At 27.1% G+C, this 26,543-nt stretch overlaps 1 protein-coding gene across 3 annotated transcripts in view; it reads left to right on the top strand.

Moving 5' to 3' along the window:
* The window catches only part of LOC111031764 (frequenin-1), a 133,072-nt gene that overhangs the window by 43,739 nt on the left and 62,790 nt on the right, over positions 1-26,543 (top strand). For all 3 annotated transcript variants that reach the window (XM_022311846.1, XM_022311847.1, XM_022311845.1), the window contains exon 6: positions 19,282-19,360. In XM_022311846.1, coding sequence (XP_022167538.1) covers positions 19,282-19,360 — 79 coding nt within the window. The remainder of the gene's footprint in view (positions 1-19,281; positions 19,361-26,543) is intronic.

Below are 26,543 nucleotides of genomic sequence, written 5' to 3'. Positions count from 1 at the left end.
TTGGTTCGAACGTTACGAAAAATAATAATATAATAGTAGGTACTGTAAAAAAAAAAAAATGTATACTTAATTATGTTAAAACAGTTTGTATTAATACTTAATAGATAATAATAACAGATAATTTATATGTATTAAAAGTTTTTAGATTTTTTAAAACCGATTTTGTTTATTACTTTTTAACTTTTAATCAGTCAATTTATTATTATATCAATTAAAAATATATGAGTAAGTACTTCATATATTTACAACGTAATATTATATAATATATTATAACAAAATAATATATTATTTTTCTTCTTTTTACTTGAATCGGTCCTAGGGCCTTCCCTATATACAACTTTGACTCCAGTTTTCCCTATCTGATGTTTATATTCTCTAGTCGCAACCTCCTACTAATGCTTTCAAATCTTCCCTTATTGCGTCCTCACATCTCAACCGTGGTCTTCTTACCGGTGCTTTTCCAATAGGTTTTTACATCTAGACTATACTTATAAGTGGGTTTGCATGCCCTTATCGTTTTCGGTGTACTCGGTTTGTGGAAGAGTGTTTCTAATTCATCCCCTTTCTTTGTCTTCCTTTCAACACTTAGCTTGTTTTTTACGTGTCCAAACATGGTTCACATTGTTTTTCTCTCCAGAACTAATAATTTTCTATTAATGTAATCACTTTTTCTAAACAAATAAATTCATAGTTAGTAAATAGGATAATTAATAATGTTGACAAAATAATGCTAGTATGCTAAATCGTATGTTTGTCGTAGAAATAAAAACCGATTTGCCTGGTTACCTAAGTATTAACTGGCTTACCTAATAATTTGGATCATTCGAAAAGTGAGGAAATTAATTTTTTTAATTCTATATAATTTAAATATTTTGTTCACTTTTGTGAAGTCAATAATAGTCAATAATAGCTGGTATTTTGTTGTTTCCGTTTTCTATTTTCTAAGCCCAAAGGGAAATTAAAAACAACCATGGAATATAAGTCAATTACAAACAACACCAGTCTTATCTTAGTACATTACTTAATCTTTTTTCGAACACACACTATGATTTATTTTTGTATTCAAATTTAATATTCGAACAAAAATTTGACCCGGCCGTGTGACACTTATGTGTAATTCTTTTATTAAAATATATTTATTATTTTATTTTTAACTATGTAAAGTTATTTATAATTATATTATGCTCTATTTTATTTAGAATTCTAACGAAATTGTTAGTGGCAACAAAAATGTAAAATATATTTTTTTAAATCTGAGTGGAGCAATGAATGTATTGATTTTGTAATGTTTGTGTTTAGTTTTTGTGTCTGTGTACACAATAAGTAGTAGAAAAATGATTTGGTTTTAAACTTTGAGGGTGGTTTTGGGAAGAAAATTGGTTATACATGGCACTTAGCTAAACCAGGTATTGACAGAATTTTGTTTGTTTGATGTAACTCGAAATGGAATAATCACAGGTGCTTGAAATGTTCACTATATGTTTAAATTAACATTGTCTAAACATTATTTTAACTCTTTTGGGCTATTTTGAGCTATTCTAAATTCAATTTTTTTTAGGTTTTTCCATAAATATCGAAAAAAAATTTTAATTTGGTCAAAAAGCTCAAAAATGTTCAAGATTCCTCATGAGCACATAGCAGTTTAAAATTATTAAGGATACAATTTATGCACTTTTTTTTATAATATTTAAAGTTCAAATTTTGTAGTTGAAATGTCAAGGATTTTAAGTCTTAATGATTAAAAATTTAAAAATAAGATTTCTCGCAAGTAGTTCTTACTGTAACCAAAAAATCTAAAAAATATACTGAGCCTATCGTTAATAGTCGAATAAATATTTTAAATAATAATAATATCGTAAAATATACTTAGTAGATAGGTACCTAGTATAGACTGACTTATCGTCTTGGCTCAAAATTGTTTTTTGTATACGATAGAAAATAATCATTGAATTCAAATTTAATACATCTATTTTAGTGACCCACTTGACACCTATTGTAAAGTAGAGTGGTATTCATTTAACCGTATGTTTTAAATTTGTCCATTTATATCGTAAATAATTATGGTATTGATATTTATTCAGTTCATTGGCAGTATGTGAATAGAGTTCGTGTTCTCAAATAACTTATTGCATTTTAACATTGTTACAACTATTATGAAATAGTAAATTGAAAAGTTAATGTTCATTTAAGTAGAGTGCCTTCTACGTGGACCCACGATAATTTATCATGATATTGACAAACTTAACTCCATTGATGTTCCGTTACAGCTTTGCAGGGACACTGGAGAGTTTCAATCAACTAACTTACGCTAGAAAAGATCTTCTTCTAAAAACAATTTTTGTGCCCATTCACTTCACTTTAGTCTTCGACTATAAAATAAATGTTAGTCTTTTTTTGTAATTCGATATACCTATATCGTATATACATTGTATAATATACAATCATATCACCTACAATATACTGACATTTCTGTCAAACTATTAATCAGTTAAACAAAATGTGAATATTTGTAGGTACACGAAGTGTTTTTCCTTTCGTTCCCAGAAACCATTACTACATGATTTAAAAAAATAGAAGTTTGACTATGATTAAATTGTTTTTAACGTGCAGTTTTACACACTGAATTATTACAACTTAACAACACCGCCGATGAGTTGAAATAGTATTAATATACAACGTAATTATTATTATTGTTGTTATTATTATTACTGTCAAGAGTGACCTACAATGAGTGTTCATAAAATCCAATTAAACATTTTCTAGAAAATAATTATTAGGTATATATTATGTTGTTTTAAAAAAATAAAAAATAACTTTAAAATGGTATAATAAAATACCAAATAAAATATATTAAAACGGTAATATATGAATATTTTGTCCTTATTTGTTAATTATAATAATATATTCAAAATATTTTCCAATTATTTCTATTGGCTTTTCATTCATTATTAACAATTTTAATATAATATATTTTATGGTACCTAATATATTTTTATTGTTTATTAATTTATTCAGTTTAATTAAAAATAAAAACAGCTTTGTTTTTTTAATACTCATAATACCATTACGGTTTACATTAATTTTATGATATCCAGCATAAAATTAACAAGGAATACAGATTTGTGTTAAGCTTGTATTATGTATTTATTATTACTACTATTATTACGTTGACCCATCAGTAGCCTGTAGGTATAAATTGGACTTCTTGCTGAAGTGTCATCTTGCACCTATTTATAATGAAGTTAATTGTTAATAGTAGCACTCGTGTTTGTAGTATACTTGTATGTATAGAACGAGAATAATATTTTCGTATAAACATTTCATTGCAGAGTAGGAAAATAAACAGAATTAATGTTCTTCAGCACAATATTTTTTATGGTACAATCGATTGAAAAAAAAGATTATAAATTCCAATAATTCGAGTAATGAAATATTCGCGAAAGTATTGAGGAAATCGAATAACATAGTTAAAAGGACGGGGCAACTTCATAGATGCTTAAATGATTTAAATTGAATGTAATAGACTAGTCTAACTTATATTTAAATACAATTTCATACTTTAGGGCCAACGTTCTTTATAGATTCTTGGCAACATAACTTTATTTTGGGTTCTTTATACTTTGACGATTTTGTTGTATTTTTCTTGTTTTGAATAACATTATTTTGGATTTTCAGACAGATATTTGGTATACGCGTATAATATAATACATCGTTTTATACCCATTGTGACGTATATGTCCCGTCGTGTCTGTCCTCTTGTCCATCATTCACGCCTTTCGTAGCCTTTGTTACCGTAACAATATTATTATTTTGTACATACAAATACATTTTATTTTGTTACGAATTGACGATATTTTTAGTCTACGCACAAACAGAGGTGTAATCGTAGTTTTTATCTTTCATTGTAAAAATAGATATTGTTTGATTAGCATTAAACGAGTTGAATCACTTTTTTTTTTAAATGTATTATTAGAAAGACTTTTAAAACTTTTATTAGGTTTTATCAAATACTTCGGATAATAAATTGTTAGATTATTTGCTTGGTGTATTGACTTAGGTGATAATACGTTTTTTTTGTTAGTTTTATTGTATGTATTTTGAACTAAAATTGAAGATTTCTGCATCGATTTAATTTAACAATTTGGTACTTGATGATATTTATTGTGTACTTTAAATCTTATATTATTTCTATATTGCTATCCATTTTAGTATACCTATGTATATGTTTTTGCTCTTTTTTTAATTTTAGTGGTATAATAATTATGTTATTTTTTTTTCGTTAAAAACTTTTTATAAATTATTCATGGATATATTATGACAAATAACATTAAAACATAATACTATCAATATTGTGTTTATACTTTGAAAGGACTCAAATTATTTTATGTTATAAAATAAATAGTGGACGATTGATTGATGACTAGATAAAGTAATTTATTAAAAAAGAAGTTAAGGGTAAAAATAAAACACAAATTAAATTCAACATATAATTTAGAATGAAAAATCAAATCAAACGTATTTGAAAATAAAAGTGCAAAAGACATGTTGAATATTATATTGACATACTAGATTGTTTTATCCTACAACAAATTGAAAATAATTAAATCCGATTGTAGTATAGAATACTAAGTAATGTATATAATAATATACTAAACATTTTAAAATAGTTTAGAACACTTAATTAAAATAAATGTTAATCATAGGTTGATTAATTTATTATAACTATAGCTTAATCTATTCACAAAATAAATTTAAAATGCTTAGTCGTTTTTTACTTATAAGTTTTAAATTAAAACCATATTGCTAAATTATTTTTAATATGGTTTGATTTGTAAAAAAAGGACCGTTTAATCGAGTGACAAATGCACCAATGATATATTTAATAGTTTTAGGTATAGGTATTTTACATTCATTGAAAAATATCATATCCAGGTTCAATAAACCAGCTATAGTAATTTTTTCCCCCGAATAGATTATTCAGGTCAACGTTGTTAAATTAATTTTTATGCCGCTATTCTTGGTTTTGAAGTACTACCTAATATTTTATTTTAAAGTAACATGTATTTTAATACTAATTATATTTTGCACACTAATTTATGTTAAGAAAAAAAAAAATCATAAATAAATATAAAATTGATATAAGATTAATTTGTAGACAAATTTGATATGATATTTTAATATTTTGCATATTTACAATTTTATATCAGCACATGTATATAATTACATAAATATGGATATAATTTAAACTATTAAATTCTATTCGTGTATAAAATAATATCCCAAAGTACATATTAATAAGATGAATACTTAATCTACACAAAGATTTCATTTTATCTACCAAACTTACATTCCTAGACAACTAAGTGTAATTATTTCAATTGTTTTTAAGCTTTTCAACTGCTCCAAATTTTTCGAGCACTGATTCCTGAAAAAATAAATCACTCACTCAGTGACCAGTGTAAAAGTAAAACTAACAGTTCTCTTGGTCCACTTTAAATCCACGATGTTCATTACTATTGTAGTATTGTGTTCATCTGTATAATAAATACAATTTGGTAGATATTATTTTTATCCAAGTAGGTACTTACTCATAAATTATTTCAGGTAATACTAGTCCATTTAATTTCATACTTAGTTTGAGGTGTTCCTTAAAAATATACATTTTGAATTTTTAGTTTCTTATCTGTATTTCTTCTTCCGAAAAGTAAATTTAACAATAGTAAACATTTTGAATGTTAACAATGATAAATACTAAAATAGGTGTACTACAATGAATATAATAATCTGAGTTTTATAAGTTATACAGCATTAATTAATTCATGACGTCTGTCTTTAAGCTGAAGCAATTAGTGTAAATATAAATTTAAATTCTTTCTATAAGTAATTGTATTTTCGATTCCCTAATTACTCGTACAACCGCATTGAATTAAACAATATTTCATATTTAGGTAGCTAATGAATATTGTTTGTTTTCGTATTCTAAAAAAAAAAAACAACGTTTATTTCTTTCATGTAAAACTGTACAAAATCTTACATCACGCACGCCTTTGAATTAAACTGTAGACACCTGACTACAAAATATGGTATATTTAAAACTTAACTAAAATAATTGTTTAATATATTATGAAAGCTACTACTATAATCATTGTCTTGTTGAAACGTACACAAATTAGATACATCGACACATGGTGTTCACTTTAATAGTTATCGCTGATTACTGTGTACAACGTATATAATATATCCAATGTTCATATGTCATAATCATATGATGTAAAAAAAAATCTTAGATGGTAAAATACAATTCATTTTATGTAAATTAAAACTAATTTATAATAAAAATATAAGTGTCAATGTACGTACACTAAAATGTTGTCCTTTTTATTGTTTAACGTTTTCCGTTTACTTAATAATTTATTGAAGGATTTATTCATTATTTATCAAAATGTAATGTATAATATTTTTAAGCTATACAATTCTTGATGAAAAATATAAAGTTTCACATAAAACTTTTAGAATTGTGAACTTTTATTTGAATACCCTTCTTGAAGCTAATGATATATATAATGTGTTTTAAAGAATAAGTGCTCGCCAGTCAAAAAATATTGATGTTTTCAGATAATGTTTGCACATACATGTATCATGAATCATGCAAGTACCTAATGATATAGCAATAAATATAACAAAACTAAATATGCGATCATAATCTACCATTGTAGTTTAACTGCGGAAAAATTAATACAAACAATACAGGGTGAAAAAGACATTTTTATAATTTACATGTTCATAAAAACGCCATTTTACAGTGGTAAAATATATGGCTTATGAAATAATGTAAAATACCTAATAGCTAGTTAACCAGCTAATTAAAATACACTAAACATAATAATATACAACTGCATAATATAGAACATTCAGTTGTAAAATTATAATGATTAAACGAAAGATAAATATACAAACACGTACCTACGTATTGTATAAGACCAGCAGTCCCGCTTGGCTTTGCCTGCACCAAAGATTTATTATTTTTATATAAATATATCTGTAAAAAATAATGTAAATGCCATATTTCTATTAAATATTATAGGTACATTATTATATAATATTTTGTTACCAATGGTAACCTTATAAATAAACAAAAAAATACTATTTTTTCATGTGATGAAAAATACTTCATGAGTGGGCTACCCTTAGCTACCTTTAGGGTTTGAAAAAATAATCTGTAAATACCCTTTGAGTCTCAAGAAATCTATTGATATAACTTTTATTGAAAATAGTCCAGTTTTTTTGATACTATTAACTTTGGATAAATCAACATAGGCAAAAAAATATATAATGACCAAATATCAAAATTATAAATTAAAATTACTATGTCCAATCATAATAACATTAAATTTTATATTATAATATGCAGCCAGTGGCAAACATTTACAAACAAAAAAAATTTATACTTTGAAAAAATAATTTAAAGTTTTTGCTGAATTTAATTTTCTGATTTTCGGTATACCTTTTTCAATTATTCTTTCCATAAAAACTTCATTTTGAATATTACGAACATCAAAAAACAGAATTGAGGCAAATCGGTCTAGCTTTTTTCAAGTGACGTGGTTACTAACCAACAGCTTTTAAAATTTATAATATAGAATATATTATTATTCAATTCATTATTTATTCGTCTTTTCAAAAAAAAAAAAAAGGGGGGGGGGGAAAGTCGGCTGTGCAGTAGGGGAATCGAGTGTATCTCATCATGACTACTCACTATTTATAATGGATGTGTTAAAATTGAATTTCATGATTAACGATTAAAAATTATACTGAAGGAAGACGGTTTTTAGTAAATCTTTGGTAACCAAAAATATATTGTCCATATATCTTTCCAAAAACATTGCATTTAAAAATGACTCTGTGTATATAAATATAATAATTTACTATGAATGTTTCACTAATATTTACAACGAAATACTTGGCATTGTTATTTATCATTTTAATATGCAATTTCATCTCTCACTTGGTACTCGAAATGAATACCAATGTCTTTAACTAAATTCATACGAAAACTAACAATATTATTTAGATTATAGTTAAATATCAAGTTCATTTTGTCAAAAAAGTTATCGTAAATGTATAAACAAAAATAGACCAATGCGTTTTCCTCACTCATTAAAACTTATTTAATCTTCCTGTAAGGATTCGGCGCCAGTAACAGCATTTACGGATTCAGAAATGTTTGCATCATTAGTGATGAGTAATAAATTAGAGAAATTGATTAAATAAACAGTATAATTTATAAATAATTTAAATACAAAATAAGGTGTTCATCTTGTAAACCATTGAAAAGGTCAAAGGGTAATTTTGAAAATTAATGGGTAAATTATGTCTTAGAAATTCATACAAATAAATAATTGTACTGCAAATCTTCGATTTTAGTCATAGGTGGGTTGGGGTGACATCTCACCAGCCCACCTCTCCTTTTTTTTGTTATAACTCGATTTCAAGTGGCATACAAATGGTGGGGATGGTTACACAAATGTCGTATTATAAGTTCGCATACCACAAACTACCAAATTTCGAAATGGGATAGGCGGTGTGACGTGCGTAATAAATAAGTAATATGGTTGTAAATGTAAAAGTAAACCTGTGTTTCGAGATGAAAAAAAAATTTTGCTTTTTGTTTTTTGTGCCAAACATAATTTCCCGTTCATATGGGTAGTGAAAAACTTGACCCATAAATTATGTCGACGAGGTATATAATTAAAGTATTATATTATTTAAGCAACAATATAGAGCACCAACATGCCATAAAAGGTGAAAATATTCAAACACATTCGAATGATATATACCAAAAGGCAATAATAAAAGTTTAATAGCACATTAATATGAACAATATAATATAGTATATGGTACATGGGTTGTATAATCACAGTGCGTGTTAACGGTTGACGAAACGACAAAATACATTCAAAGACTAAGAAGTAAATATTACAATCTGTATGTCCATTTTTTTTAATCAAAATCATTTTAGGAGTCTATTCTGCAGTTAATGAGGAACAATTATATAATTTTGCTAAATATTATAAAATATCTAAGCTTGTCATTTTATCCTTCGATATTTTTTCACAACATTTTTAGTGCACAAATGAACCATAGCTACCAATAATCTTGGAATGTGAATACAAAAATATTAAAAATATTCATCCCAACCGTATCATAGAAAATCTCGACAATTATTATTGTTATTACATTCATACCATTATATTGATATAAGTCTAGCATTTAAATTGTATTATATTTTATGTTCAATGAAAAATAATGAATATTTTAGATTCTGAGCGAATCGATAAATGTATTGATTTTACAATTATGTTTTTATTTTTTAAGACTATTATTATTTTCTGTCTGTCATCGCCACTTGGAGCAATAAAAATGCTTTTTCAACTTTAATGGTGGTTTCAAGTAGGTAGTAAATTATAATATCTAGTTGGTAATTCGAATGTACTATTACATTTATCTAGTTGGCACTATTATTAATAATAAAAGTTCCCAATTATTTTTAAAATAGCCGGAAAACATAAAAAAAAAAAATTGGAAAAATTGACTTTTCTAAAACTTGATTCTAGAGTTTTAATATTTTTGATAAATAAGAAATACAATAAATATAACAGAAGCATTCACTAGACATTTTTGAAGTAGTTAGGATCTTTTTGCTATTTATAAATACTTAAAATCTTCGATTATTTTGGTTCTTTTTATCCAGTCATGCTTTAAAACATTTTTGTTTTTGACTAAAATCTTGAAAATGTTACACAAGGTTCCTCATATAGGCATCTACATAGCTAAAATTTGAAAATATGTTGTATTTAGAAATGCATAACATACCTAGTTGTTATTATTGGAAGTTAAAAAAAAGAGTCTGACATTTTTAAGAGTGATTGGAATTTTGACGACTTTTGATATTTAAACATATTATTATGATAACGGTTTTTCGTCGAATTTACTATTGTTGTTGTTTTGTTATCATTATAATAACATTAACAGTAAAAACTTTAAACTATTTATAGTTAATAATTATACGAATAATCAAATTTTTTTTTAAGTGTTCATAAAAATGGTTACCTCAAAAACTTATTGATTATGTAATACAAAATATTCCAAAAAGTTTTTGTTTTAGCAAATGTATGATATTTTTCATTTTTATAACTAGGCACTTCTTTTTAAGTGAATACAATGCTTTTCATATGAAGTTCTAATTGAAATTGACATATCTAAAAAATATGTAGTAAGCCAAATTTGTTTATAGATGTTTGAACTTTTGACGAAATAGATCAATGAATCAAAAAATAACAATTTTAGTTATTTTGTTATAATTAAAAAATTTTAGTGAGACTTTGCTATTTGTACGTGCATTGTTAAATTTGTATTTGTACAGTAATAGTTAATGATAGTTTTGAAAAAATTCAGATTAGCTTTAAGTTATCGCATATTTAGGTATACCTACTGTATTACTTATAGGCTATAGCAATACTTATAAATGTCGTAATAATAATATATACTTGGTAATATACTGGCAGACAATTTTAAATTCAAATTTAACCATCTATTCAGTGACCTATTCAATGATAATATGCCATCGGACACCTACTATGCAACTGATTGAGTTCCCTGATTTTGAAATTTGATAATAAGCAGCTGTTACTCAAAGTTTAAAGTGTATTATGCACTAAACCTATTATATTAATTAATTTGTATTTTGTAGTGCCTATAACTTATTTTATAACTTATTGTAAACCAAATGAAAAAAAAAACTTAACACTAACATTATTTGTTTATTATTATTAAATTATTTTAATTTACTTTCTGTAAAGTAATATAATAAGTAAATTTGATCAGAGAAGAAAAAAATGACGTAGGTTCAAATGAACAGAAAACATATCGATTGATATTACTCAAGAAATATATGTTGATACATAAAGTAATAATAATATAAATACTAAATAGGTAGTATATGTTGTATGCTTTTTATGTCCATTATTTCTGTTTCTGGTTATGAAACTGATCGGTTCTCGTCAAGCTCATATTTATATTTTGTAATTTGGTAGACACCAAGTGGTGAATTTTCTTGATAACGACTCTAAACGTTCTTTTTTGTTCATAAAAATGCTTATGGTTCTCAGCTTTACTGCCTGGTAATAAATAAATACAAATTGGCGTATTAGTGGTTAAAATTGTTTACAGAATTAATCGACAAATCGACATTGGTGATAGATTCTGAAGGTTCAGATCTAATAGTTTCTGTCTCAGTAGTTAGTGAATTAAATATAAGAAGAGAATATTGGTGTATATTGGAATATTGAATGGTGAAGATAATATTTTGTTGTTCGGGTAAGGGAGACGGCAGTAACGTGTAACGTTGATGTTTTTGGATAGAGCATGGTTCATTTGTATTAAAGTCAGTTTTACTGGTTGTAGAATTGTTATTACAATTTTGTCCGGTATGTAAAAGTATATTCTGAATAATCAGAAGAGATACTGTTGGCATATTATATTACATTGAGATAATGCGATATAACTTCCGGAGTAGACTTAGTAATTACCCTGTGTGCAATGTATTGGAACGTAGATGTTCTATAGAAGTCACACTGACTGTGGTATGCAATGTTATGTTCTGAAGCGTATATACCGATATGCGATGTTCTAGAGATGCCAGACGTTGAGGGATATCACTTATTGGAATTTGAAACGAAACATCCATAGTACATGTCTCTTAATCGTTGGCCGTTATACATAGATTATAGAAAAAAAATAAGAAAAATGCATTTGTAGAGATAGAGCTATAGATGGGAAGGGGCACCTCTAGGTGCTTCGCCGACCGCCTAATTATAATTAGTTGAAATTGTCATCAATTTCTCAATTGTAGTTGAATCTACTAGTGAATGCTTCCTTCGGATTGTGGTGTATTGATATTGGGTGTTTTGCTAGTGTTAAGACGATGTTTTCGAATTTTAAATGAAAAAAACTAGCGAGTTAACTCATAACAATCAGAATTATACGAAGGGCGTTGTAAATATTATAGAGAAACGTTGTCGGTTGGCATTGCTGGACTGCACTAATTATTTAGCTTTTTTTTTTTATACATCGTGTCTTAAACAGAGAAACTGTAAATTTTAATTCCGCCTCTAGCCTCCGTTAAATACTATGTTTGTTGGGTTTGACTCTCGACATAGAGGCACAAAGTCGAGAAAAACAAAGACAGAGTGCAGGCGAGCGAGTAAGCGAGATAAAAAATAGGGGGAAAACAAAACGAATAAGCCCACCGCGTTTATGTGACGGAACGGGTGTATGCCGAAGATCTGGCACGAGCTTTTTAACCCCTTGCCGTTTGCGAGACCATAATAATATAATAAGTGTCAATCGACGAGAGTGCTTCGATACTATATAATACTTAACAGTAAATACTGTCGAATGGGGTGAGTATCATGGATATAGAGCACACAACCGCTTCTGGGGCGGACGACAGTGGCTGTGCGGTGCACACCATATTATCGTATGAAGTACTTACTACACAACCTCTTCTTTTCGCTCTTCACCGCCCTCTACAACCGCATAATAATATGTTTGACACTTGTATGCATGCGTATTACATTTCACCCCGACGAGTACGGTTAGGATTTCTGCGTTGTTTAAAAGTGGCCGCCCGAAAATTAATACATATTACAATATATATAATTTATTATTGTCACCATATATTTCATCGGACTACGCCACGACGATAATAATAATAATAATAATAATATAATAAACGTATAAATACTCATATTATGTGCATCGGATACTGTACACTATGCTCACGATAGTGCACCCGTCGACTGTCGAGTATCGTACTTCAGGGGATTATTTTATTATTTTCAACGCAGTACAGAACCACTCGACGACGCATTTTGTACGTCAATACGATGTATAGGTAGGTACGTATGGGCGTGCGATAATAATATGTTCGTTCCTTTTCCGGTCGCCGCCGTCTCTACGTCCGGGACGTTGAAAACGGTTACCGGTAAACATATCCCAGGGGAGTAAAATGTCCGGAGCGTAAAATGTGCAACTCGATGTAAAAATATCCGGGAAAAAGTATCTAAAGACAAAACGCACAAAAAAAAAAAAAAAATAATACACCCGAGGAATAAAATATTGAAGGGGAGTGACTGTGTTGCGCTGCCATCTTACCTCTACTCGCAGAATGAAGTCCACGCTGTTGCGATGGATGTCACAACAGCTGACGCGAAGATGATGGTCGTACGAATACAAAAATTAGTCAGAGATATAGAATAATAAATTACTGTCTACAGGTGAATGTATTGAAAAAATTGCATAAACGACATTAACCGGTGGTAAATTATTTCCTGGTGTATATCTATCGATTGGTGTTGGTCAAACTTGCAGATGTCCGATGAAAATATTTCAAGTATAAAGCTACAACAACATTAACAAAAATGAAAAACTGATTTTCACAAGTCGAATAAAATGAAATTAATTTAAAATAAAACATATAATTATACATCAATATATATTTTTTGTTATCCCTATAATTTTTTAATATTATGTTTTACACCAGCAATTTTTTACCAATTAGTACCCACGGTAGGCTAAACATATCATTATGTATACATTGTATTTAATTAAATGTATTACACATGTTTTCACGGCATATCACGTCATGATCTTACATATTTTACAGTTGAATTATAAATAATTACAAAATATGCAGTATTATAGGTACATTAATGACAATTATGAATTTATATTTGTGGCTGTAATTTATAAATTGATTTTTTTGTCTTTGCTGTTGCTTGTTAAAAGAAGGTCTTGTGGACGTTGGAGGTTTTAAGCACTGGTTTTTTTTTTATTTCCAAGTTGTAGAAGTGTACTCCGTCGGAGGTTTTGAGATCATATTGAGATTACCATTACATAATATGAGTGCATGTACTTCGTGTCTGATGATTCAAGGACTGGAGACTCTCAATTTTGCCCGCTTTGTAGATGTTAAATCTTATTTGAAAAATACGTAAAGACTATAGGTAATATAAATATTTTAATATTATTATAATATAAGTGTACTCATTAATCCATTGCACGGTTCGCTAACCACTTTTTACATTAAACTTAAAAAAAAAACTACTATAACATTTTGTATGTGGATATGTTGACGGTATAGCGATGACGGAGATATCCAAGCCTAATTTTATTATAATCATGGTCAAACAGCGAACGATAAAAATCATACGTTTATGCTGTTGAACGATGAACGAGGCAAAACGTTTTTGTTATTATAATATAAATATGCATGTAATAGATAATATCATATAATTTTGACGATATTGATAATAATCACATTCTAAATTCTATACACCTGCTGGTGAGACAGTACTGTCATGTGTTTCTTTTAAATGTATAATAATACGCTCGGGTTTATTCCATGGCGGTGTGTATTATCCCATAAACACTGTTTTCTCTATTAAATAACCAATAAACTATATTTCTCCGACGGAGCGTCATTTCTTGCTGGGTAGCTGTGTAGGTGTCACATTTGCTCTGGAAGCAACGCGTACAACATATTCAGTATAGTTAATTCATTATTCATACGGCGATATCTGAACAATGTTATTTAAATTCAAGACTAGACGAGTCGCTTTGTTTGGACCAGGTACTGCACAAATTAATAAAGTTATAATGACTAAAAAAATAAAAACATACTGATTACTTTGGTAAACTATTATAGATGACAAGAAGAAGACTTAATCGAAAGTAAGTTTCTTTACTGAACACTAAAAATATAATATATAGTTTATGATATGTTGTTTTTTTTCCATTAATATTTTCTAAGTATTTTAATTAATTTAGTTTTGAAATTTCGATCAAAAATAAGTGTGAGTACTCATTTAAAATTTTAAACATGACATTCATTATTGAATCAGTAAAAAAAACAATCTCACGATTAATTAAAATTATCCTAATATGGTTACTCAAATATCGTAATTTTGCGAGTTTAATTTACTTTTTATCGACATTTAAGTTTAAATTAAGATGACATTGGATAGTACGTCATATTATTACGAATAATGCTGATGATGGTTATTTTGTTGTATACCAAATTCAAAAATATTATTCTCCTGAACTCAAAACGTTTTTGTACGTATATTTTTATTTTTAACATGCACAATACAAGTACATTAAAAAAAATTTATATTAATTTTAAACTACTATCTATTTATATCCCGAAACTATTCTCACCGTTCACGGTATTGACTTTGAGTAGTTTTAATAAATAATAGCCATAATATGTAGACATGTAGTTGGGCAAAATAAATTACTATAATATCAATATAAAATGCATTTAGTAATATTATAGGCTGACAGATAGTCTTGGCTCAGAACCATTTTTACAATGTATGTATTGATTAATCATTATATTCAAATTTAACACATACATTACAGTGACTTACTTATTGACGGTTGACGAGGTACACTTGAAATTTACAGTACAGAAGAGAGGTTGGTTTTCTACTTTAACCATATTGTATTTATAATAATAAGTTGATTTATAATACATTTGTCAACATTTTATCAACCATAAGTATAGTTAACCATATATAGTTATTGCTTACTAACAAATAATATATGGGTATGCAAATATTATACTTTTAGCTAAACTATTATGCAATAATTTTCTTTTTAATATTCATTCTTGAATCTTAGGTCAAGTTTACTCACACACCCAAATTCTAAATGGCTATTGAATATTGATACACATATAAAAAGGGTTTGGGTACAAAAACTAGGTTGAACAAATATTTAAATATTTACGAACTAAAATAATATATGACGTATTTTAATAATATGATTACCTGTAGATTTGGAAAATTCAAACATTTATCTTTATTTACTAATCTATATTTTGATATTATTTTGTTTTATCCATACATCTAAGACATTTAGAACTTTGTGATATAATAATATAGTCATTAACATATTATCTAATAAAAAACATAACTTTTCAGTATTCTGTATTTGTAGTTAACATTAAATATGTTTAAATTATTGTTTTGCATTAATAGTTATCTGTTATAATACGTACATTATAGGTACGTACTAATGTATTTAATATTTGACTTAGATTCATGAACACCAGTAAATTTAAACTAATACAATTACGTTAAGTTTAATATGAGAAGAAAATTATTTCAAGATGTTTATAACAAGATAATAAAGAAAAATTGCCAAACTTGGTAGATTTAATTTATTTAATGTGTTTTTTAACAGTAAAATGTATGAATTAAATAATCATAAAATTAAGCTATACAGTTTTTTAAGTGACATACTGACATGCCTTTTTGTTTTATTACTATAGTATAGTATAATAATACACAAAGAAAACTTAATACATTATAATGTTACATCGTTGTATTATACCATTTTTATTAGTTTGAATGTTGGTTGTTAATAAATTATAGAAAAATAAAATTAATGTTTAAAGCTATGTTTGAGGTAAAAACGTGCACTCGACATTTTTAAGTTGTTTCCTACTGTTCATCTTGGATATCGTCTAAAGCACGCAAAATATGTAAGAGAGTTGTAAAAGCAGAAATTCTGTACGTGAAATTGTATTTTATTGTGATTATTCTTTCGAAAACATCGTGTTTATTTTAATATTTAAAAATTTAAATAATTGCTCATTTTTAATTTCATTTACTACCGATTCTGGAAAATAATAAAATAATATTTATATTACAATTTATTTGGATTACTGAGAAATAGGATATTATAGGTACTATACCTTGAGGCTTAGATACTTATAATTTTTATTCGATACAGTTATATTAAGGGATTTTATTCAAATACTTAGGCAGGTGGGTAACGATGGACGACAGTTACAATGTGGTTTCAAATATAGTACAGTTAACAACTTAAGAAAATTTATATATGTATAAAATACAATACAAAAATACAGGTTATTAACTATTGAGGAAGAATAGGTTATGGTGCCAAGCGCATAGCAAACCTGCAAACCAGTATCCAATCTTCCAAACGCAACGATGATAGTTGTATTTTGTTGTTGTCAATAAATGATGCTCAATGAGGGACAAGGCATGTGCAAACAATTTAGCTCCCACGTAGAGGTTAAAAAATGAAAGTAAAAAAAGGAACTAAACATGTTGAGAATTGTTGAGAAATATCAAGAGTTATGACCGTATTCAAAGTGGTGTGAAATGACATATAGAAAGAAAGTTGGTTGAGAGTACATTTAGATTAAAATTGAAATGAAATTCTGAAAAAGAAAATCTAAAACATCATATTGTACAAAATGTATTTTTTTAAACTATTTTTAAGGACTGTTATCCTTAGTAAAAACATTTTAAAACTACGAAATTAAGAATTTGAATTTGAATTAGGAACATCAACATTTTCAAAAAAACTATCCACTAAATAGTTTTCAGCAAAAAAGGGGGGTTCTTATTTGAAAAATAGAAGTTTGTATCACTACAATACATTAATTAAGTTATACAAAAAAATTCAAGAATTCGAAAATATGGTCTTTGAGTATAATATTTAAAAAAAAAATTTTATTTAACTCATTATTAAAGGAAAGCATGATGGTGAGCAATGAGTATGCTTAGCGAATCTTCGTGTATCTACAGAATATTATATTATTTAACAACTTTTTAGTATGTATGCCTATTGATAATATTTGTTTCTAAGTAATGCTGTGAATGTATTTGTTTTACAGTGATCTTTTTTATTTTATTTTTAGTCTGCCATTACCTTTTGAAGAAAAATGTTTCATTTTTGAGAAATCTGTACCATCAGAAAATAGAAGTAAAAAATTTCTCATAACTACCTTTCAAAATAATTGGGGAAATAATATAAAAATTTCTAAACACCAGTTTTTGAAAAATTCAATATTGGTTATAAGTTGTAATCGAATGTATTTTGATTGAATATTTATAATTCCATTTTCAAGAGTGACAATTTATATATAATTTAAAAATGTTATCTGTTTTCTCTTAGTGTACATTGCATATTTTCGAAATTATTATAGCGATTAACGATTGTTGTCAGGAGTACGATGTTTTTCGCTTTACTAATAACCTTATTATTATTCTTATTGTTGTTCGCCATTTTGATTAGAACTTGATTAATGTAATGTAAATAGTATTTATGAGTTTTCAAACAAGTACAACATCAATCGCGATAAGTACGATGTAGAGACGACGATTGGTTGCTGCTACACCGTTATTATATTGTTTTAAATATCGAAACCACCGAGGCGGCCTCCGATGAGACCGTATGCGCTAGACGCTGACAATATTACAGAGGATCTAATATTTATATTTCGTTTATTAGTGCTCGCTAGACTTAAGCTAAAAAAGAAGAGTAAATAGAATATTTAATACACATCTTTGATTAACCGGCATATATAGAAACAAACGATATACGTTATAGCGGTAATGACTAATGACTCAGAGTGCAAACTATAGGCACCCAAGTACCGATCGGTGGCCATCACGGAACTCGACCAAATTTCTTATAGTTTTTTTTATAGACATTTCAAAATATCGAAACACATGATATTTAAACAAACATTACGATTTTAGTTATTATTTCTGTATTAATTGTAATTTTAAAAATATTAATAGCAGGGCTTAGCTAAACATTTTACCATCACTTATAAATGTACAATATTATTGTTTTCTTTATACAATGCAATTCGCAAAATATTTAGTCTAGGTTTATGTCTTACCAATTCACACTGTTGACGGTACTCAGTATTGACTAATGAGTTATATAACAATAATAATACTATAATATTTATCTTAAATAATTTTATCTTTAATAAATATACACCGTAATTTTGTCCAAAATTTATTCATCGTATTATTACAATATACAAAACTAGTTACAGCAATAAGAATAAAATACCCTTAAAAATAAAGTTCGACACCCCGTTTCCACTCAAATCTAATGGTTATTATTTGAAAAAAATTCACAGTGCTACTTCACTAAATTGTGATTTTTTTAATAGAAATACAAAATATATACACTACATAGGTATGCTGTATATACTGCTCACATGCATAGGTTTAATAAAATATTATACATTTTTGTATTAAAACATTTCAGACATATTATTCAGTAATATAAAATAGATGATATCAATAATAGGCAACTGTTTAATTATGTGTTTCTATTTTTAAATTAAACTAAATTTAATCACATTATAAAACAATTTTTCAGGATGGTTCTATAGAGTTTGAAGAATTCATCAAAGCTTTATCAGTAACGTCCAGAGGAAATTTGGACGAGAAACTTCACTGTGAGTATATTATAATTAAGTTTTTTTTGTTATCTTCGCTGTTTTTTAGCGGTGGCATTTTTAGTGATTAAACACAAACACTGTACTAAGATTATAGGCCTATTTTACATTTTTACGCTTATGTATTTTTTAAAATGATAAGATCATTTTCGGAAAAGGAAACATGTTTTCATCTGAATTTGGACGAGCTACTAATTTTTATTAGATACAATTTACTTTTAGTTAAATTCTTGTTATTTATTACAAAACTGTTGGCCTGGCACAAACTTCAAAGTTGTTTTTTTGAATATTCAAATCACCTATGTTTCAATGCCACGAATAATGCATAATATACGCGTGAACAGAATAAGCGTTAAACTCCATTATAAAATGGAGAAGAGTGAAGGTACCTTCAGAAAAATGCATTTTAATATTTAACAGTATAATTTATACACATTAATAATAATAATAAAAATACAATTCATCGGCTTGTGCTCTGCGAATGAAGTGTCAAACTTACATGAATACGTTTGTGATAAAATATCTCGAGATCAATAAAACCAGGCAGATAACGAGATGATAGTTGAAAGAAGAAAATGGAAGGAAGGTTTGTAGTGGTCACGTTCAGTTTTACTTTTTAACTAAGATGCATTTTTTTCGAGAGATTTTCAGTATACTTACCACGTATGAGTGCTAGCTTAGAAGCTGGTGCTTTTACAAGAGTGCCTTGTGGCTTAATGTTGTAGATAAAAATACAACTGATCTCGCGATTTTACATAAACATTAAACAGTGTATTACATTGGCTTTACACTTTACACAGCACCTTTATATAAGTGTACAGTCTCTGTCGGAATAAAAGGGTTCCCACTTTCCATAGGCCTATAACATACGAGTGTATGATAATAATAATATGTCACTATATGGTGGGCGAATTCATATTATAATATTTGGCAAAAAGTAATGTTGCATTGTTTATAATTTTTCTTTTTTCTCAAACGTCACACTATTTTGGATACAACTGCTATTTGTGTAAAAATGCCATTAATTAGATGTTATGCAGTCGCTCAATAGAAGCAGGCGTATTTTAAAAACTACCTATAATAAATTATGTACGAACGACGTAAACTGATTGTTAAAAACTGCTAGAGGATATTCTGAATACGATACTTTGAAAAGTTAAATAAAATATAGTTACATCGATACATCAACGTTTGCTCGTGATTCAATTATTGTCGTGAGTAGAAAATAAATTCTAAGTCTCACTACCTAGAATATAGGTATGTCATATAATGGGGTTAGCCGGTATTCAAAATAAGTAAGTACGCCAATTATTTAAGTTTGATTAGTGAATTTCTATAAGGATTTGTATTTATTTTTTCGAGACATGTACACTTGCTTTATATCATCGACGAAGTATGCACAGCGGGTATATTATTAAATACACCATCTCAATAGAAGAAAATTGTATACCTTTCAAATTGTATGGTAAATGATGAAAGTTTAATTTGCGTAAACCATAATTTTGTGAGTTACAATATATACACAAACTCGGTGGAAAGTTTTTGAGTCTGAATACGTGCATTGTGTGGTATACCATTTTTCCATTTCCATTTTGTTTTATTTACATATTAAATAAAATACTATACTATTTTATTCATTTTAGTTTTTTTAAATGAAAATGTGCTGGTAAAATATGAATAAAAACATTTTAACCATAGAAAATTAAAAATATAAAATTGAGTACACATTTTCCTATAATATTTTATTTTAATACTATTTGTCCATTTATAATAAAGTATGGACGTGAATAATATAACAGTACTTTTAAGTAATACTTTACTAGTCTATATCTTATTTGTTGTATTTCATCACATTTACACATACACAGGTGACTAATATTATTTACTTAAATTATGATTTATGATCTCTAAACTAAACAAGAAATACCAACAACCTTATTTATCAATGGCATAGAATATGTATGCATTTTCAATAGAAAAATATTTAAATTTAAGCCATCGTAGTGTAAATTAACATTATTTTGTTTATTTTATACTGAAACTTTTTCTGGGACATTTATTCAGTTAAAGACGACTCACTTCTAAGCAATTTAATTTTCATACTAATTTTAATTTGATTACTTTTGATATTTTTGATATTTTAACTTCTTAATAATTCAAATGATGAGAATGCAAAAATCGATTAATCGATCTAAGTTAACTTTGTAATGAAATTAAATTATTTATATAAACGAATCAATTTAAACAATTAATGCCTTTAATACATTACAATACCCATATTTTATTACTGTTTACATACTTTATTTTACACTAGACTGTAGCAGAAACAACCGTTAATATTAGGATTGTGCCATTCCAATTGCTCTAAAAATCATATTTTATTTTCCACACACCATAAATCATGATTTTATCGTAATAAGCGATATTTTCAAGATCATCAAAGCGCATTGGACGATGGGAAAATTACAGCTTATTGAATATTTTTATCAATGATTACCTGATGACAATTTAAAATTTACCTACTTCCTCACTTTAACAAGTTATAAATATTAAAAAAAACTATTTATTCCTGTTTTTAACATTATTGAAACGTACGACATGTGCAATATAAAATATGTTTTAAAATGTATAAATAGTATAATATTATGTAGAATGCATACAATATACCTGTATAACATATATGTACTTTACAAATAATGTTATATAGTATTAAGATCACAATATGATGATTTTTTTTATGACCTATTTGTTTTATTTTGAGATAAAACGTTTTCTTTGCACTTTAAAAAAAAAAATATTACCATCGATATTTTATACTGCATATGCTGTAGTAGATAGCATGACATTTATATACATATTGTAAAATTGAGAACTAAGTATCCAGTATTGACATAATAATTTAATATATTACTTGTATTCTTAAACATTATTCTCAAGATAATTTAGTTCACAAAACAATTTTGCTTCAGAATATTGGACTAAAAGTATTTTTAAAAAAGAAATAAAATAACCTAGAAAAAATGTATTCATATAAAAGAAGAATAAAAGGTTTTTAAAAATGTATTGGATTTTATAAAAAATTAAGATTTTGTCATATAATTATATATTTTTTTAAGAACAACAAAAATGTCCAGGAATATTATTATTTACTACTTGTGATGTAATTTTTGTATTTATAGTTGTGTACGTTATATATCCAATATTAGTTATAATTTATAATTTTAAAATAAAACTGTTTTTATTATAAATTGATTGAATTTCATTAGTAAAAATCATTCGTTAAAACATGTTTAAGCGCTTTATAGTCCGTCAAAACAGTAATAATAATATCTATAATAATAATAATAATTATTATTATTATTATTATCTACGTCCAACAGGCAACAAGGACAAAAAGCCTATAATATTTTATGCAAGTGATGGTCGATCGATGTCTATTGGTCTGTTAGATGGTTAAAAAGTGATTTTCTACAAATTTTTTTTTTAATCTTTACTCGAGAGAGAAAAAAACGATAACTAAAACATTGGCTGTGTCTTTTATTTTTCATGAAGCTGAGAATAAAATTATCATTCTGTAGGATAATCCCCTGTCAAGGTCGTGTTACTTTAAATTCAAATTTGTCTTGATTAAAAACAATTTTTACTGACTTTGATAGACCAATATGTTAGTATTCTAAACTCTAATGCTTTTTTTTCAAATAATGATGTCTCTGCATTATCTATACCGTCTACTTTGTAATACAAATATTATAATTAAAAATAAATACATACTATAATTAAGTGTCATAAATATCTATCTTTAAAATATGTACCAAAGTAAGAAAACTATGGTTGGATTATAATCTATATGCGTTGGTAATGAAATAATATCTATATACCAAAAATATTAATGTTAAGTACATAGACTAGACTACTAGAGTTTGTTTATTTTTTACTGCATACTCGAAATGATTTAGAATTCGTCTGTTGCTTTTAGTGGAAAAGATAAGGTTGATTTGAAGGTTTCAATACATCTGTGCAATAACTATTACAATTATATATGGATTTTTTGTTTCATGACACTGTATGGATTTGGATATTGAATTCTGTTAAAATTAAAGAATTAATCCCTTTGTTTAGTTAGCAAATGTTTTCATTACATCAGTAATTAAGCACATGCGTTTATGTGATGTGAATAGGATTGTTATAAGCTTTTATAAATTTTATTATGGAATTCATTAGAAGTGCCTTTGTCCAAACTATTATTTGAGTGCTTTTCAAGTTGAAATTGTTGGTACCATTGTTAAATGATTTGTAAAATGTTTCAACAAACAGTTACATCCTGTTACTGTCGTGGCAAACTTAATTTTACAAAATGGATCTTTGAAATAATTATTCAGTTTCCTATAAACTGTGTTTGGGTAAATCAGTGTTAAGAAACTACAATCAGTCTGCTCTGTTATAAATTATCTAAAATACTGTGTCGTAGTTGTGTTGCGCATATGGTTAGTTCTCGATGTGTTATAATATATCTGTATCTAACTACACGAAGTTCCTTCAATTAATTCCCCCTTATATATCATATTAGATAATCAAATTGTCCACATTTTATTTTAATTTATCTTATTTTGTGTTAACTCGCATAACTTGTGCTTATTTCAAATACAAATTTAAAAATATTTTCTGAATTCTTAGTAAAAAAAAATTAAAATTCAATCATACTAAATATCAAATATAATCTTTTCTAGTTACACTTATAGGTTGTCCAGCATTAGTTTTTCTATACGTACAAGTAACTTTATATACTCTGTTCATTAATAGTATATATTTTACAATAGTTTCATAGTTTTACAACTACTCATTATTTTCTAGGTTGTATAGTATAGTAATTGTTGAATTATTATATTTTATATTTCTTTTTTCGTTGGAATTTGGATCAAGATTTGAACTCGGTAATTTTTTCCTTTTAGCGTTAGAACAGGTATTAATAATATTACCAGTCACACATTTTACTATATTAATATTATGCTACAAAGAATTAATATTTTTTTAATGGAATTAATAAGCTATACGGCTGGGCACTAAAATTAAATATCGAAAATATATCAGCAATATTGTGGTAATTGTAATATAATATTATCTAGTGTAATTTTGGTCACCTTTAAAACACGTCGAACAAGCTTGACTTTAATAATATGTTAAACTTTGATTATAAATACGTAGATACCTACAATTATAGTGTTTTTGCGTAGTACTTATGTATCGACGTCACATTAACACGGATGTGAAAAAACTTTTTCTACTTAATTAAGGTAGATAATTTATATGAGTGCAACTTGTAGCTTTACAGATCAAAAAAGGGGGGAAATAAGTGATCGTTTGCAGTACTGCGAGAGTGTACCTCGTTATTGAGTAGGTCACTGTGAGGATTATGTCAAAACTGTAATTCAATGACAAATCGTTGTAAACAAAAAACTTTTCTGAGTGGAGACGGGGTCTGTCAGCCTATATTATATAAATATTTACCTATTATTTGCTGCTATTAATTATTACAGTAGTTTTATATGCAATAAATAGGCAATATGATACAATTTTATTAATCTAAATAAGCCATCGGCGTTGTGAACACAACACAATATAGGTAGGTATAAAATATGATGATATAAACATTTTGTGAAAGTTGCAAGTATGTGTAGTGGTCAATTGTTTTTGAGTTACGCTAAAACCAAAGATAGGACATCGATATTTAACGAGTGAGTATTTATTTTCGTCCAAATTTAAAATACAGACGCTCATAAACAATATTTTATGGCATTACGCTGAACTTTTTTTTTTTTCCAGTTATTACTACCTACGATCAGCCGAGCTAATCAAACCCATTTATAATTTATATATCTCTCCGTATATTGTGCTAATTGTAAAACATTGAATACAGATTGTACAAATAAAATATATATGAAAAATAAATAATACGATACGTATTAATCTAAGGTACAAACATTTTATGAATTTTTAATTGCAAAATACAAAAACTGGTTTTGTGTAAAAATTCTTGTTTTTCGCTAATTTTGTTTTGTTTTTCCCGGAGATTTTGAAAAATACTGGTCATTTTTATATTGACTTTTCAATAGCATCAGCCATAGATTCTTTATCATAAGCTCATAATCCACCCTCAAATTTGAAGATCAAAGTATTTTTTCTACTATAAATCAGACACAAAAAACATGCTTTATTATTGTTAAGTCAAATCTAAAGTACGATTTTACTTGTTCCAAAAAACCTCTTAGTCGGTTTACATAACTGGTTTCTTAAATGGGTTATATTATGTAGGTACAATCCTTGAACCTCCAGAATAAAATTTAATTATTATGCGAATATAATGTTAGGTATATTATATTCCCCGACCCCAAATAAACATAGCAATATCTACAGCATTATATTGTTTAATACGTAGTTTTAAAAATATTTTCAACTCGTCTAGTTCTATAAAAAAACTTGTTTATAATATTCTATTGGGTAAAACAAAAAATATTTACCGGTAGTGTTCAAAACATGGAAAGATACATTGTATGTACATTTGTATACCTGCACTTGAGAATTTAGATACGCAAATCAGTTCTATAAAATCAAAAAAACGTATATAAGTTAATGCAAAATTGTATATATAATATGATATTTTAATGTAGTTTCCTACGTCAGTACGTCGTGTGTGTTGCCAAAACAATATGCATAAAAAACATCAGGCCATGACACTACCATAGTCCGATTTGAAGAAAACAAAATTGTCAAGCAATTATATAGTACATATATATGTATAGTATACATTGCATGCGTTCTTCAGATATTCGCGAATCGACAAAAACCACATTTTCACACTCAATAACGACAGCACATGGGCAATTTTTTTAGTTCTCTCCCTTGTGAACGTCCGTGAATTTGGCCCCACCATGTTATGATAAAAACACCAAAATTTTGCAACATTTTGCAACTAATTTGCAACTTTAGGCAACCGGTAAAAAAAATTTGCAACCTTATATTTTTGTCCTAATCGCTAAACCAAAATTGGTGGGGCCAAATTCACGTGACCCCACCACATCGTCGTATCGACCTCAAACCTTTTTCATAATTTAGCAACTAATTTGCAACTTTAGGCAACCTGCGTGAAAAAAATTGCAACCTCGTGGTTACGCCGGAAACGAATTCC

The sequence above is a fragment of the Myzus persicae genome, unplaced genomic scaffold (genome assembly GCF_001856785.1).
Source record: "Myzus persicae strain clone G006 unplaced genomic scaffold, MPER_G0061.0, whole genome shotgun sequence".
Classification (NCBI taxonomy): Eukaryota; Metazoa; Arthropoda; class Insecta; order Hemiptera; family Aphididae; genus Myzus; species Myzus persicae.
Note: the sequence above shows the minus strand (reverse complement) of the source record. Positions and strands in the feature narration are given on the sequence as shown.